The 17,859-nt window shown below is 40.0% G+C and overlaps 1 protein-coding gene across 1 annotated transcript in view; it reads left to right on the top strand.

Annotated features, from left to right (window-relative positions):
* Positions 1-17,859, top strand: part of LOC126262949 (cysteine desulfurase, mitochondrial-like) — a 146,383-nt gene that overhangs the window by 33,218 nt on the left and 95,306 nt on the right. Inside the window, exons 4-5 of the mRNA XM_049959890.1 lie at positions 8,181-8,318; positions 8,410-8,602. Coding sequence (XP_049815847.1) covers positions 8,181-8,318; positions 8,410-8,602 — 331 coding nt within the window. The remainder of the gene's footprint in view (positions 1-8,180; positions 8,319-8,409; positions 8,603-17,859) is intronic.

Below are 17,859 nucleotides of genomic sequence, written 5' to 3'. Positions count from 1 at the left end.
ACGCAGTATCGTGTCTCCCATTTCATCTTCATCTACATCCTCTTCCATTTCCATAATATTGTCCTCGAGTACATCGCCCTTGTATAGACCCTCTATATACTCCTTCCACCTTTCTGCTTTCCCTTCTTTGCTTAGAACTGGGTTTCCATCTGAGCTCTTGATATTCATACAAGTCGTTCTCTTATCTCCAAAGGTCTCTTTAATTTTCCTGTAGGCAGTATCTATCTAACCCCTAGTGAGATAAGCCTCTACATCCTTACATTTAACATAACATAAACATAACATAACATATTCCACAAAGAATACAGTCAAACCAACGGGACAACTGCGGGAAATTGGGGGTTTTAGGGTGAGGACAAACTAGTAAAAATAAATAAATAAATACAGCATTCTGCTACACCAACAAAAATCTGCAGGAATCTGACACTTCCTTTGAACAATATAGGTCAACCATAGGTGACCATACCAAAACACCAATACCCACAACTAAAAGTACAAAAATTGAAATCAGACATTCCCTTGACCTACATAGGTCAACCGCAGATGACGATACCAAAACATCAACACCTACAACTATGAAAATGGGAATCGGTCATTTCTGGTGACCTATATAGGTCCACCACAACTCATCATCATCATCATCATTTAAGACTGATTATGCCTTTCAGCGTTCAGTCTGGAGCATAGCCCCCTTATAAAATTCCTCCATGATCTCCTATTCAGTGCTAACATTGGTGCCTCTTCTGATGTTAAACCTATTACTTCAAAATCATTCTTAACCGAATCCAGGTACCTTCTCCTTGGTCTGCCCCGACTCCTCCTACCCTCTACTGCTGTACCCATGAGTCTCTTGGGTAACCTTGCTTCTCCCATGCGTGTAACATGACCCCACCATCTAAGCCTGTTCGCCCTGACTGCTACATCTATAGAGTTCATTCCCAGTTTTTCTTTGATTTCCTCATTGTGGACACCCTCCTGCCATTGTTCCCATCTACTAATACCTGCAATCATCCTAGCTACTTTCATATCCGTAACCTCAACCTTGTTGATAAGGTAACCTGAATCCACCCATCTTTCGCTCCCATACAACAAAGTTGGTCGAAAGATTGACCGGTGCACAGATAACTTAGTCTTGGTGCTGACTTCCTTCTTGCAGAAGAGAGTAGATCGTAGCTGAGCGCTCACTGCATTAGCTTTGCTACACCTCGCTTCCAGTTCTTTCACTATGTTGCCATCCTGTGAGAATATGCATCCTAAGTACTTGAAACCGTCCACCTGTTCTAACTTTGTTCCTCCTATTTGGCACTCAATCCATTTATATTTCTTTCCCACTGACATTACTTTCGTTTTGGAGATGATAATCTTCATACCATTGTCCTTACATTTCTGATCTAGCTCTGAAATATTACTTTGCAAACTTTCAGTCGAATCTGCCATCACAACTAAGTCATCCGCATATGCAAGACTGCTTATTTTGTGTTCACATATCTTAATCTCACCCAGCCAGTCTATTGTTTTCAACATATGATCCATAAATAATATGAACAACAGTGGAGACAGGTTGCAGCCTTGTCTTACACCTGAAACTACTCTGAACCATGAACTCAATTTACCGTCAACTCTAACTGCTGCCTGACTATCTATGTAAAGACCTTTAATTGCTTGCAAAAGTTTGCCTCCTATTCCATAATCTCGTAGAACAGACAATAACTTCCTCCTAGGAACCCGGTCATATGCCTTTTCTAGATGTATAAAGCATAGATACAATTCCCTGTTCCACTCATAACACTTCTTCATTATTTGCCGTAAGCTAAAGATCTGGTCCTGACAACCTCTAAGAGGCCTAAACCCACACTGATTTTCATCCAATTGGTCCTCAACTAATATTCGCACTTTCCTTTTCAACAATACCTGAGAAGATTTTACCCACAACGCTGATTAAAGAGATACCTCTGTAGTTGTTACAATCTTTTCTGTTTCCATGTTTAAAGATTGGTGTGATTACTGCTTTTGTCCAGTCTGATGGAACCTGTCCCGACTCCCAGGCCATTTCAATTATCCTGTGTAGCCATTTAAGACCTGACATTCCACTGTATTTGATGACTTCCGTCTTAATTTCATCCACCCCAGCTGCTTTATTGCACTGCAATCTATTGACCATTTTCACCACTTCCTCAAATGTGATCCTATTTACATCATCATTCCTATCCCATTCTACCTCGAAATCTGAAACATTACTGATCTTATTTTCACCTACATTGAGCAACTCTTGAAAATATTCCCTCCATCTGCCCAAGGCATCCACAGGATTCACCAGCAGTTTTCCTGACCTGTTCAAAATACTTGTCATTTCCTTCTTACCTCCCTTTCGAAGATTGATAATTACACTCCAGAATGGTTTTCCAGCAGCTTGACCCATAGTCTCCAACCTGTTTCCAAAGTCTTCCCAAGATTTCTACTTGGATGCTGCAATTATCTGATTGGCTTTGTTTCATTCTTCAACATAACTTTCTCTGTCTACCTGAGTTCTAGTATGTAGCCATTTTTGATACGCCTTCTTTTTCCTTTTACAGGCTGCCTTGACTGTGTCATTCCACCAAGCTGCTTGCTTCATCCTACATTTACACACTACTGTTCAAAGACATTCTTTAGCCACTTCTAGTACTGTGTCTCTGTACCTTGTCCATTCCTTTTCCAATGACTGTAATTGACTACATTCAACTAACTGGTACCTTTCTGAGATCGCTGTTATGTACTTGTGCCTGATTTCCTTATCCTGAAGTTTCTCCACTCTTATCCTCCTACATATGGACCTGACCTCCTGCACTTTCAGCCTCACAATCCCAATTTCACTGCAGATTAAATAATGATCAGTGTCATCAAAGAATCCCCTGAATACACGTGTGTCCCTCACAGCCTTCCTGAATTCCTGATCTGTTGTTATATAGTCAATGACAGATCTGGTTCCCCTGCCTTCCCAAGTATACCGGTGAATGTTCTTATGTTTAAAAAAGGAGTTTGTGATTACTAAGCCCATACTGGCACAGAAATCCAAGAGTTGTTCGCCGTTCCTGTTGGCCTCCATATCCTCTCCAAATTTACCCATAACCTTTTCATACCCTTCTGTTCGATTTCCAATCCTGGCGTTACAATCACCCATGAGCAGAACACTGTCCTTGTCCTTTACTCTAACAACTACATCACTGAGTGCCTCATAAAAACTATCCATCTTATCTTGATCTGTCCCTTTACAATGCGAATATACTGACACAATCCTAATTTTCTTGCTAGACACTGTCAAATCTATCCACATCAGTCGTTCGTTTACATACCTTATTGCAACTACGCTGGGTTCCATTTCTTTCCTGATGTAAAGCCCTACACCCCAATGTGCTATTCCTGCTTTGACCCCTGACAGGTAGACCTTGTATTCTCCCACTTGCTCTTCTTTCTCACCCCTTACCCGAATGTCACCAACAGCTAAAACGTCCAGCCCCATCTTACTTGCAGCCTCTGCCAGCTCTACCTTCTTCCCAGAGTAGCCCCCATTGGTATTAATAGCTCCCCATCTCATTACCATTTGTTTGCCAAGTCGTATCTTAGGAGTCCCTGGTTTGTCAGTTAGAGGTGGGATTCCGTCACCTCCAAAGGTCCGAGGCATTTTGCTCTGATTGTTGCCAGCATCATATTTAAAGTACCAGGTAAGCAGGTTGCTAGCCTCACTTGCCCCGAGTCCCATTGGGTTTTACCCCTAACGGCTGAGGGACTAACCGGTGGATTTGGTAGTCTTTGCCGTATGAGCACAAAGGTGACCACGACTCAGAATATGTCCGAGATGCCCCTTATTCCAAAGTAACTGGTATCCCGACTGTCGGGACCACTTACTTGGCCACTCATACGTTGCCCGTGGTTCATGAGCTAGGACGTGACTACAGGAACCCACACCATGAACCACAACTACGGATGCCAAAAAACCAATTCCTACAACTGCGAAAAATAAAACCACAATCCCAAAAATCCGCAAATCAAACATAAATTAAATCACATTCAATACTCCATAAATACACAAAATATATCACTTTTTCAAACCAACAGCTCAATTCATGGAATCAATACTAGAAATAAGAATAATCTTCACAAGGATTTAAAGTCACTTAGTCTTGTACAAAAAGGTGTGCATTATTCAGGAACACACATTTTCAATAACTTGCCAGCAGCCATAAAAATCTTAACAACCAATGAAATTCAGTTTAAGAGAAGCCTAAAGGATTTATTGGTGGCCAACTCCTTCTACTCCATTGATGAATTTCTTAGTAAAACCAACTGATTTGTATATAAGTACAATATAACTTCTGCACAATTTCAGTGCAGTAATGTGTTCATTGAAAATTTGTGTGTGTGTGTGTGTGTGTGTGTGTGTTAGTATAATCTAACTTCTGCACCATTTCAGTGCAGTAATCTATTCATTGTAAATAAGTATTACAGTAGTTGTATTACCTTATAAATAAATAAAAAACTTTTTTATTTTAAATTCAGTGCATTAGTATTTGTAAAATTACTCTTAGTGTTCATTAAAAAATGACGATCATTCCACTTGGGACCTGTGGAATGGTACATTAGCTTATTTGTTTTAATTGTAAATATTTGTCATGTATTGTTGTTTTTCTGACATGTTCCACATCCTGGAGGACCTCCTCACTACGGATCAATTGGAATGAAAGTAAATCTATTCTATTCTATTCTATTCTATTCACAAGTAGAATAAAAAAATTAATTACCATCAGCAAATTCCGGCACTGCAAACTAGATCGGCCAGCCCGCCCCCCCTGCCCCCCCCTCCCTTCACACACACACACACACACACACACACACACACACACACACACACACAAAAACCAACTCATAAACACCGTGCCGTAATGACATTCGCACACCACAACACCTTTGCGTCAAAGCAGACGGGTGGAATTGGACGCTTCCATTGTCCCCCTCCTCCTAGTCTGTAGATGAATATCATAACAGAGACAACAGAGACCGATAGACCAGCTTAGGTAAAAATTCTGCTATATTTCGGTTTTGACAGCACTTGGTCGCAACAGTCAAGATCGGGTATTCTGTGTGTGATAAATTTGTTAAAAGTGTGTAACTGTGTTTTATTCTGACAGTGCATCAGTTCTGTAAATATTAGCAGTTACTGTAATATATTCACATATTTTGACAATCTCCTGACAAATGATGAGGATAATAATTATTATATTCAACTGTATTATGCTATACTTTCTGACATGTTATTTGTCATTCGCTTCAGTAACTATTGTCTCTGGAAACATCACCGGCGTCTAAGACTGGAGTCACTGTGTCAGGAACACAGACACACAATTATTCCGTTACCAACTGCCAGGTTACCTGTAATGGTAGCCCGATAACTGCCAGAGAACGAGAACTGTGAGCCAATAACGATAACTGCCAGAGGAAAATACCGATCTCTGACAGTTATTTCCATAGTCGCTCGAATTCCTTATGGTAACTCTCTTTATACTACCCGTTCAAGCTAAATTGACATATAAGGCGGTGGCTCAAGGGAACCACCATACTTGTTAATGCCTGTACTGCAGCTCCTATCAGCCACCGCTCGGACATTAACTTTATTTAATTGTTTGTGCTAAAAGTAACGAAGGCACACGATATAGTACACAGTTCTTATCAACAGATAGTGCGCAGTCTCACAGTTATTCCCGTGGTCTGTAGAACACGTTCCAAATGGTCTGTCCCTCTCCTTCGTTCGTAACCATATCTCCGATGAGTTGACGGGAAAGCGTAGTACGATCTTTGGTCAACAGATGGCGTGAGGCACTGTTGACACTAGACAGTTATTGGAATAACTGCCTGTATCAGAGGAACGGTTATTGCAGTAACTGTTACTTCTTAGTAACCAGTTATTTCTATCAGTTACGTTATTTTTTGCCACCTCTACTACAAAGTACCCCCCTCCCTCCATCCCTCCCTCCCTCCCTGTGTGTGTGTGTGTGTGTGTGTGTGTGTGTGTGTGTGTGTGTGTGAGCGCATGCGGATGCAGAATTGCTTCACACAGCTTCCTTCTTATGTGCATACTACTATAATAGGAGGCAATAAGTAAGACTTCCCTACCCGTGGTAATTGGGGGGGGGATCTGGCTTACCTGGAGCATTTGACATCTGATCACCCTCAAAGTAGTTCCCTTGGGACTCCAAACATTTCTCCCAGCAGTTTTGCGATTGTTGCAAGCACACTGAAGTAGCCTCTTTCTGAATGGAGTTTAGCTCAGCTGTCATTACTGCCAAATGTCCCCTCTTGTTTGAACTCGTGTTCTTTTCAATGGCCTCTTGAGTTTGGGGAACAGTGAGAAGCCACAGAGGGCTAAATCAGGTGAGTGGGGAACCTGTTGAAGCACAGGAATGTCTTTTTTTTTGCCAAAAATGTCTGAATTTAGTGCAAGGAACGTGCTGGAGCATTGTTGTGATGGTGGTGCCAATTTCCTGTTAACCGCAAGTCCAGTCTCTTGTGCCGCACAGCATCAGTTAGGTGATGGAGGATATCCCTGTAGTACTGTTTGGTGAGTGTTTGAACTTGTGGTGCTTACTCATGGTGTACCACAATACAGGAGTAAAAAAAGTAGTCACCATCACTTTGACGTTGCTGCATGTTTGGCGGGCCTTCTTTGGTCTGGGTGATGACGAATGCTTCCACTATGATGACTGGAATTTGCTTTCTGTGTCATGCCCATTTTTGCAGGACTCGTCACCAATGATTATGGTGTTCATGAAGTCGAGGTCACTGCTCGTGGAGTCCAGTGTGTCCTGTGAGACCTTAAAACGAAGTTGCTTTTGCTTCATTATCAGCAGCTTCTTCACGAATTTTGCCGACACTCTCTTTGTGCCAAATCTTCGGTCTCAATGGATAGTGCCGAAAAAAGTACTGGTACCCACCTTCTCTGCAGTTTCTCTGTTAGTCAAACGATGGTACTGGATTACAACAGTGTTCACTTTGGCGATGACCTTGTCATTTCAGCACGTTGATGGCTGACTGGAGCGTGGCTTGCTCGCTACTGATGTGCAGCCATCTTTATACCAGTTGTACTGATCTTTAATGTGTGTGATGCCCATATCATTGTCACTGAAAGCCGTTTCAATCTGCCCAATGGTTTCCTCCTGACTGTGCCCAGTTTCTGGCAAAATTTCATGCAGTAGCAGTGCTCCAGTTGTTTCATCATTTCCCTTGCAATGAAAAACTGCTGTGAGCACTACACACTACATCACTAAAATGCTGCTTGTCAGCAATGGATGCATTGATTGGTTGGAAAAAATTCACGCATCATACAAAGATTCAAGTTCGGTTCATGCAAGAGCACTACATGCGCTAGATTCAAATCCATCATGTGTTCACACATGCAACTGAGTGGGGTAGGGGGAGGGGGGTGTTGTTGGTAGGTCAGGTGCCTCTCACTGTGTCTGGCTGTGTTTTGCCCCTGCACCATTGCATGTTACAAACATTTTTAATTTTTTTTCAATGTGTAAGCTAATAAAATTATTTATTCCTTGAAGTGTTTCTTTTTTCACACCCTTATAGACAATGATCATGGTGACCCATCTTATCGAGTATGGCAGAAATGGATGGTGTGCAAGCTGCAAGGCATTTGTTTCAGGGGCTCCAAGCTTAGCCCGTATACACATTGCCATACTTCCCTTTTTTTCACTTTTGGCTCCTCTTAACTTCCTACTGTTTTGAGTTATTTGGATTTTATTTCTCATGTAAATACCTCATTTAAAATACTGTGTCACAAATTTTGGCCACATCAGTGATGTCAAAGGCTCTGGAACAGGCTATTTTCTTTTCTCATTTCATCCATCATTATTTTACCTGAACATCCTGATGGAGGGGGCAGGGGGAGGCCGTTGATAACAAGCTGTTTAGTTCTTTGAATTCCACAGTAATAGTAATAATAATGCCATTTTCCCAGAAGTTGTGTATTCATAGTTCAACATGGCACTCTTTTGTTTGTGCAGTTAAATGTAGAATAGTTGGAAGCACTAAACTCAAGATGATTATCTTAACAGTTTTTGCAGTCAAATGAGCAACAATATATTGAGTTTCTATGTTTGTTATTGTATAATGAAATGAATAATCATACATTTTTCTTACAGCAAATAGCAGATCTGATTAAATGTGACCCCAAAGAGATTGTCTTTACATCTGGTGCGACTGAGTCAAATAATATTGCTATTAAAGGTGTTGCAAGATTTTATAAAAGCAAAAAGAAACATGTTATTACAACACAGACAGTAAGTTCTTATATGTAACAGACTTTCCATGTGCTCTTCAAAACCATTAGTTTCTTTTTAAGTTCTGAATCATTTTTTGTTTTGTTTTTAGGAACATAAATGTGTACTGGATTCTTGCAGAGCTTTGGAAGCGGAAGGTTTTGATGTCACTTTCCTTCCTGTAGGACCTAATGGTATTATATCACTGGCTGACTTAGAAGCGGCCATAAGGCCAGACACTGTTATTGTGTCAGTGATGAGTGTGAATAATGAAATTGGAGTGAGACAACCGATCAAGGAAATAGGTGATGTTTAATAATTAATTTGCATTTTTTAAAAGAGTAAATTGTTATTTGACAGTGTATTATTATATTTTTTAAGCCACGGCTTAATAATGGTCAAACACCCTTTAGCAAATTACTTGATAATGCCATAAAAGCCAAAATCTGGGTGGTACAAAAGATAAATATAACAACACAGTCAAACGGCCCTTCACTCTATTACAAAGTATTGCATGGCTATGGCTCATCGCCCTCGAAAACTTTGTTTATATTTGCTGATATTTCTTGCAAAACAAAGCTTTGTGCTTATTGGTCATACTGCATCTGAAGGAGAATGACAGAGTGTTGTCAGCACTGGAAAAAGTAACAATAATATTATTTACAGAGACAAAAGATGATTAAGTTTTGAAATTTCTAGATGAAGGATTGTTTATTGTCAAGCAGTAGGAAAAGGAATATAAGATAGATTCTTGTATCCTCAACCTCCAACGATATTGATGTGCACATGGAGTCCACTGGCAAAGATACTACTTATATGGTCTCTATTTCCCCCAACAACGGGCACAAGCAAGACTGCTCATTGCAACCATGTATCATCTAGATTTACTCTTCTGGGACCTCACGACTGCTTCATAACTATTGGAGTGGTGAGCATGGGGTCATAAGAACTGACAGCACCTATTTCAGTTCTTGTGCTGCAGACTGCCACCTCCGATTGTCCTCATGACTCTGACTCTGTAACTCATGGTAGGAGTCCTTGATGTTCACCGGCTCTTTTTTCTTGGTTCTACTTCCTTTGTTTTACGTCTTGACCCATTTACTTTACATCAGATTTTTTGGCTGGAATAATTTTTGGTCCTCTTCTGGGTTTGTTATCCATTTTTCCAAATTTTTTCCTGTAGTGTTGGGGACAGATGCTTTAAATAGTGGCACCTGCCTACAGCATAAAAGACCATCTGTGCACAGTAACTACATAGACTATCTGTGTTTATAAGCCAACCCAACATCGTGAGGTCATTATGTACCCTTTCTGTAGAGTCCTCTGAAAACGCATGAGATCATACTTTTGATGGCTGAACTGCTAGCTCCTCATGCACGTCAAGTTGTAGATGCCCACCATCTTGGAGGATGAGAACTCCTGGCAGCAGTTATCACACCAGATGACTTTTACTGCAGCTGGAACAGATGGAGATCCTTTCAGAGTAACAAAATCATTTTCTTTTATGGAAGAAATAGAAGATAAATTTGAAGAAGTAAGCACATTGGAAAAGATGTGAAATGGATCACTATTAAAGCCTCCTCTGTTGCAGAATATCAAACACTTGAACATGGGAAAGACTGGGTCACATGCCAGTGATCATTATTTCACATAAAACTTTGAATACGATATGAGGAGTTCTCCCACAGAGATCTTACATTCCAGACAGACAAGGAGATACATTCTAATCTATAGTGCCAAAGTGTACATTGTGTGTGATGTGTACAAAAATGTCCATAAGATAATTGGATGGATACAGATGCTTTCATATCAGCTTCTGAAGGAAATGTCCTTCCAGGAAAGGTTAAAGTTATGGTATACATGTGTGATGTGAAGCTTTGTGTTCCACCACCCAAAAAATGAACATGTCATGCCACTGCTTGGCAGACCCAAAATGTGGAAACTGTGGAAGATCACTTGTCAATAACCACCTTTGTCTGTAAATTGTACAAAACACCATCCTCAACATTCACTGATTTGCTCAGTATTTAAAAAGAAAAAGGAATACATGAATATGAAATGATGGACTGTTTCTCATACTGAGGTGAGAGTAAAATATTAGCGAATGTACATTCAGTCGATGTGATGACAAATTATGTCAGGATCAAAAGAGAGAGAAAAAAAGAAAAAGTCGAAGAGCAAAGCAAAGATAGTTCTTCAATTCTGATGGAACTGGAACTCTCCTTGACAGCAGAAGAATCTGTGGACACAATGCCAACTGCGGTGGCCTGGTGTAATGTTAAGCACTCTCTATAGAGCTTAAGCGTTTTCGTGGACTTACTTGTTGAAGAATGCTGGTTCTGCTTTCTTGCAGCACCGCTGTCTTCTGCTAGCACCGGACGCTTCTCTGAAGATTTCACTGCTAGGAAGGGAAAATATTCACTCTCTCGCTCTCTCTCTCTTCTTATTTAAAAAATACGCTACTCTTGGAATATCATTCAATGCACCAGAACATATTTATTTCCACTTGGTACAAAAAAACAACTTAACTTTATAATGTAAGCCCACACATTACCGAGCACCCAGAATCAGTTAATTACACATTTTAGAACACAATTAATACATAAGCTTTTGTCATGGCTGACTATCCACGTCCAGTCCACGTACTCTCAACAGCATTTCAACATCTAATAAACAGTCATTATTTCGAGTCTCTCCATTTGTTTTTTAACAATATAATGCTACACTACTCTTTGCAGCCGGCCATGGAGCTGCCGGGCCATATTTGCTTATTCTTGGCAGGTCGCGCTAAACACTTGCCAGTTTCACCTGCACAAAAAACAATAAATGGGTGCAGTATCCCATGCTCATCCTTACGCCCTGCTTTAAAATAACGCGTGTTCGGAACGACTGGAACGCAAGTGTCTACAGGCTTTCGTAAAATGCTTGGGGGGGGACGTCACTACAGATCCCTCCCCTTAGCTCGAACACTCGTTATTTTGCACACAAAATATATTTTAATTATTTTTTTCTTAACACTTATCTTCTTATTTTGTACTACATAAAAACATTAGGTACAAAAGCTATCTTCCATCTCCGGTATTTCATTAAGCTGTTGGTAATATCTTTCATAGACATAGTAGTATGGTAAACTAATAGTAAAACAAGTATTAGCTATTTCCAATAGATTTATCTACTCTTGCTTCCAGGATTGAGCCAAAATAAATCCCTCCAATTAGCCAGTTTCAAAGTTCAGGCGTTATTCTGAGTAGAGCATTTACTCTTTTTTTTTTAAAAGAAGCTGTTGCAATGATAACCACCGGTTTTCTGGGTCTGAAAAAAATTTGTTGTACTGGGGGTTTTCTCTTTTTTCTATCTCCTCGCACAGGACTTGTCTTTTCTATTTAAAAAATTTTAGAATTCAAATTTACCAGGAGAAACTTTCCACTACACTCTCAGGTCACTATAACACCCCTTCCCTTTGGGTTCCAATCTACGTAAGGGTTGATACTATGAAAACATCTTTTTCCTCGTCCTTAGGTAGGTACGCCCGTTCCATTTATACTAAACTACGGTACTGGTCAATCCCCTTTTTGGTGCCCCTGCCCGCACAGTATGGGTCAGCCACCTCTGGGTCTGCCTACCTGCCTCTCTTTCTCTCATTTCATCTATATCGGATGCCCCCTCCCTATCTTCTCTAACAATGACTCAGTCTTGCCTCTTTCGTACTCCTCTGCAGACTATTTTATTTAAAATTTCCTGGTAAAATTTCTATCTACCTCTCCTTTCCTCCTCCTGAGTCCTTCAGCCTACCTGCTTAAATTCTTCGCCTGTTCATTGCTTACAGCTCACTTATACAGCCTTAATAACTAAATATGTTTCGTCCATGGTTGTAACTTTATTTCTTTTCTTTGGATTATTCGGTCTGCACAATCCTATTATTCATCAGAAACTTATTTGACTCGATACCTCTGGCTTAATATCTATTTCTTTTTATCTCCATTCATATTACTTTGTACTACTATAGCTACGAACACAGGTGGATATACACTTCGTCCCCCCTTGTTCCTTTAGCTTAAGCTTACTATACCATTTCACTTGAGATGTGCAACCGTCATTACTTAGCACATGTGCTCGAGCCCTTCCTGAGCACTACTTCCCCCCCTTATCTGTGACGGTTGTTACATCTCCCTGTGTATTACTTGTCTGCGTCTTTGTATTTAATTGTTTGAGTGTGGAAGTGTGATTGTGCGTCCTGATTCTTCGGCCCACTAAGGTTCTTAGTTGAAGATTTATAGAAATCATGGAAAAGAGAAGGACTTCAGTGATAGAAGTATATGAATGTGGACAGAGGGAAAGATAGATTGGTACCCTTAAGAGAAGTAAGAAAGGAAATAAAAGAATTGGTTGCTAAGATCGAAGAAAGAAAGAAGACAGCCCCAAAGACAGGAAACCGTTCCCACCCCCGTTCCCCAGGATGCCCACTTCACCGGTACTTAAGTGAGAAGCCGGAGGAGGTATGATGTTTGGCATCTCCTGCAGAACGGACATTCTCACCGTCACCTTTGAAGTCCCTGAAGAAAAGATCTTAGCAACTCCTATGGAACGGCAAGTGATGAAGAACCAGTCACACTTGTTTGCGAGGGTTGTATGAAGGGCGTGATGTGTAGGTCGTGTCTGTGCCTATGCTACCCACCCCTTTCAAAATTAGATATAAACCCTCCCCAATCACATCACACTTTATAAAAAAATATAAAACATTCTATAAAAATAGAAATTATATGCATTATAATCAAAGAGTTATTCAGTTAGTCACTTCACTCTATATTTCATACACATGTTCAGTTTGTCATCTAGGTATCATTCTTCCTAAACAGTACCATCATATTATATCTCCTGTTAGAATGTTACCCTGTTAGTTTTATCTCATGATTAGAGGTTACTGTTTATTATGACTCCTTAAATTAGTCATGATCGTGTAGTCATAATTGGTCTCTTTTAATACTAATGTGATAGGATAGCTTAAGGGCTATAAATAGATTACAGGATAGTCGAAGATTTGAAGGGAGTTCGGTGTAGGAAAACTAATGTGGAAGTAACACCGAACCCAACTCGGGAACCGGCGGATGTCACTCCGCCTGTTGACACAGAACGTCAATGTCCCTGGGGGTTTTGTACATATCGTTTTATATCCTTAACATTATACATTCCCTTTTCCTCTCCCGTCACATGGTCTACTAAATATAGGGTTTTTTGGTGTACTATTGATTGAATACGATAAGGTCCTATGTATTTCAGAAAAAAATTGTTTCTTTTTTTAGTGCTGAACTTCGAATGTGTTGTTTTACTAATACTAAGTCATCTACGTGGTATTCTGGGTCAGTTGCGGTTGCATTGTATTTATCTACCCTTTGTTGTGCACTCCTATGTAAGTTTCTACCAACTCTTTCCTGAATTGCTTGGTGATCAGTAGCTTTTTGCTCCGGCCATGTAAAACACTTAATTAGAGGTTCTCCTATAAATGGCTTGCCAATGGCTTGTGCGGGCGTCATTCCTGTAGACAAATGCGGTAGTTCGTTTAGAATAAGCTCAAAATCTTTGATTCTTTCCGCCCATGAGGTACGAGTGTCGTGGCAATAAGTGCGGCACAACCTACCAATCTCTTTCATTACTCTTTCACAAGGGCTTGAAGATGTATTATAGTTGTATATTAAAATGTGTCGTATATTTTCCCAGGCTAAAAATTCCTTAACTTCATGGCTGGTAAACTGAGGTCCATTATCAGAAAGAAAACACCTCGATTTACTTGTAGCTATAAAATATTCTTGCAAACACTTGATCAGGATTTGGGCATTAGCCTTCCAAATAGGATACAGTCTTACATATTTCGACCAACATTCTATAAGTACTAATATATAAGCCACGCCTCCCTTCCCTTTGGGTATGGGTCCAAAAAAATCGGCAGCTGTGAGGTCATGTAATGCTTTAGGAATAATCGGATACATCTTATACTTTACATGGATATTATTCTCCTTAGCTTTCGGACAGGTGTTACATGTCTTAATAGTACCAGTTACCTTACGTCCTAATCGCTTATAATAACAAAACTTATTCATTTTAGCTATACACTTTTTCACTCCAAAGTGACCATATCCACTATGAATGTACTGTATTAATTTAGACTCTGCTATTTGTAATATACACAGCTGCCAGTAGCTTGACTCTTCGCTGTTTCTCCAGAACAAGTTGTGATTTGTTACCTTCCACTGTTCCCTTTTGTTTACTGGTAATGACACTCTTATACGCATGGCATAGATCTCTGTAAAATAACGGTAATGTTTAATATTTTCCGTTATCGTTTGAGCCAACTCGTGTACTTCCTTTGTTGGATATTCTGTTGTTATAAAATTGATCGTGAAAACTACCCCAGGTCCTTCTGTACGTTGTAGATCTTTCATGTTTTGAGGTAGTCGCGACAAAGCATCGGGTACTATATTCTCTGATCCTTTTATATATTGTATTTTAATATCATATTCTTGTAAAAACAACATCCACCTCATTAGTCTACTGTGTAATAATCTAGTACTCATTAGTGGTGGTCAGTATACAGGGTGTTACAAAAAGGTACGGCCAAACTTTCGGGAAACATTCCTCACACACAAATAAAGAAAAGATGTTATGTGGACATGTGTCCGGAAATGCTTAATTTCCATGTTAGAGCTCACTTTAGTTTCGTCAGTATGTACTGTACTTCTTCGATTCACCGCCATGATTTCATACGGGATACTCTACCTGTGCTGCTAGAACATGTGCCTTTACAAGTACGACACAACATGTGGTTCATGCACGATGGAGCTCCTGCACATTTCAGTCGAAGTGTTCGTATGCTTCTCAACAACAGATTCGGTGACCGATGAATTGGTAGAGGCGGACCAATTCCATGACCTCCACGCTCTCCTGACCTCAACCCTCTTGACTTTCATTTACGGGGGCATTTGAAAGCTCTTGTCTACGCAACCCCGGTACCAAATGTAGAGACTCTTCGTGCTCGTATTGTGGATGGCTGTGATACAATACGCCATTCTCCAGGGCTGCATCAGCGCATCAGGGATTCCATGCGACGGGGGGTGGATGCATGTATCTCGCTAACGGAGGACATTTTGAACATTTCCTGTAACAAAGTGTTTGAAGTCACGCTGGTACGTTCTGTTGCTGTGTGTTTCCATTCCATGATTAATGTAATTTGAAGAGAAGTAATAAAATGAGCTCGAACATGGAAAGTAAGTGTTTCCGGACACGTGTCCACATAACATATTTTCTTTCTTTGTGTGTGAGGAATGTTTCCTGAAAGTTTGGCCGTACCTTTTTGTAACACCCTGTAAATGTAGATTTCCGAACCCCATATCAAAGTTTGGAACTTTTGTATACTCCACACTATCGCTAGCAATTCTTTCTCCGTAGCAGTATAATTTCGTTCATGCTTATTTAAGCTTCGACTAATAAACGCTATAGATCTATGATCATAGGTTTCTGTTCCCCATTCCCCTTCGAATAATTCTGCTGCAATACTGTAATCTGAGGCATCAGTTGCTATCTTAAAAGGTTAATTCATTATGGGATGTTGTAAGATAGGCCCATTTTCTAAAGCTTTTTTTAGTTTATCAAAGGCTTCTTGGGTCCCTTGGTCCCAATTCCATGATGTACCTTTACGTAATAAGCTTAATAGTCTAGGGTCGTTCATTTCTTGGCTTTGCACATAGCATTAATAATAACCTGCCATTCCCAGAAACCCTTTTAGTTGTTTAATGTTTCGAGGAGATTGACAGTTTTTAATAGCCTCGATTCTCTTGGGGTCTGATTGAGGCCTTTTACTCCCACGATGTGTCCTAAAAACTTTAATTCCTGCCTCGCAAAGTGAGATTTGCTTAACTTTAAGGTGATACCCTTTTCCTCAAATCGCTCCAAAGTTTTTTTTCGATGTCCTACAATGTTCTTCCCAAGTAGGTGAAATAATCAAGATGTCACCCACATAAATAACTAGTTCATTCAATAACTCTCGTCCAGTTGCCTTATCAAATGCTCTTATAAATACCGATATTGATATATTTAGTCCAGAAGGTAGTACATTAAAGTGGTGAGTGAGATTTTCCGTCGAGCAAAAAAGCAGTATACTTTTTTGAATCAGGACGTAACCGGATTTGCCAGTACCCAACTGTCAGATCAACGGAGCTAAAATACTGGGCATCCTTAAATTTAGTTAATAATTCATCTATATTAACCTGACGGTCTCTTTCGGTTTCAATATGACGGTTGAGAGTGTGTGCACCTAGCACCAATCTCACTCCACCTGTAGCTTTTTTCACTAGTACTAAGGGAGTATTATAGACACTCCTATTCCTTTCTATTATATCTTGATCAGTAATTTTATTAATCTCCTCCCTAACCGCTTCTTTAAGACTTAAAGGTATAGGGTATGGTTTGCAAAAAAATGGAGTCTGGTCCTTAATCTTAAATTTGCAAACATAATCGCTAATGGTACCCGGATTCTCTGAAAATACTGAATGGTATTTAGACAAAATTCTCACTAAATCTGTTTGCTGTTAAATGTTTAACACTTCATATTCACTTACCTTTTTGTGAAAGTTGTCTAGTGGACATGCAGTATTAGGTAACTCTATCTCTGGAGACAACTGAGCTGACGTGGTTAATTATAATCTTTGGTGTTCAGATGTTTGTTTATACACATCGCTGTCCGTCACAAACTTAATGCAATGTTTATTCTTGGGTTCCCCACATAAATACAGGTCTCGTTGAAATTTAGTATAACATTAAAATCGGTTAACCAGTCTAAACCAAACAATACGTCTCTATTTATGTCTTCCACTACTAGCAAAGATTATCAAAACGTCATATCACTTATACGGCAGTGTGCCAAGGTTTAGTATTTAACAACCTTGCTCTTCTTTCCAGTTATACCAACTATGTATACCCCAGTTACTGGGAAAACAGGTAAATTACTTTTAGTTTTTAATGTATTAAAGTATTCCTTAGAAATAAGTGCTACTTCACTACTAGAATCGATGAATATGTGTACTTTGTGGTTTTCTATCTCTCCTGTTATAATAGGTTGTGGCGGAATAGTTATTTTGTTCGTTTCCTCCAGCAGTAGCCACTCCTTGGTAGGTACTTTATGCATAAAGGAAACCTGTACCCTCTTATTTAGGCCTCTCAATGTATTTCGACAACCTGGGCCCCGGCCCTGGGTCCAGATCGCTCCACGTTTTCCTCATGGGTAGCAACCACGAGACGATTTCCAAATGATGGAACTGCGTTACGCCTGTTCCACAGCTGTTGCTGGACACGAATTCCTGCATAGTTACCGGACCGAGGTTGGACGTTAACGGTCCTCGTGAGCAACCCCCTCTATTTACATTCCTGCTAGGTCAGTGGACTCGGGCAAGATTGGATTCATAATGCTTAGACTGATTATTATGATTCATATTATTCCTCCTAAAACTTGGATTTTCTTGCTCATGCAAGTTCTTGTTCCTGTCTTTATTGATTGGATAAAGTGCACCTACAA

The sequence above is a fragment of the Schistocerca nitens genome, chromosome 6 (genome assembly GCF_023898315.1).
Source record: "Schistocerca nitens isolate TAMUIC-IGC-003100 chromosome 6, iqSchNite1.1, whole genome shotgun sequence".
Lineage (NCBI taxonomy): Eukaryota > Metazoa > Arthropoda > Insecta > Orthoptera > Acrididae > Schistocerca > Schistocerca nitens.
This window is presented reverse-complemented; position numbering and strand designations above follow the sequence as displayed.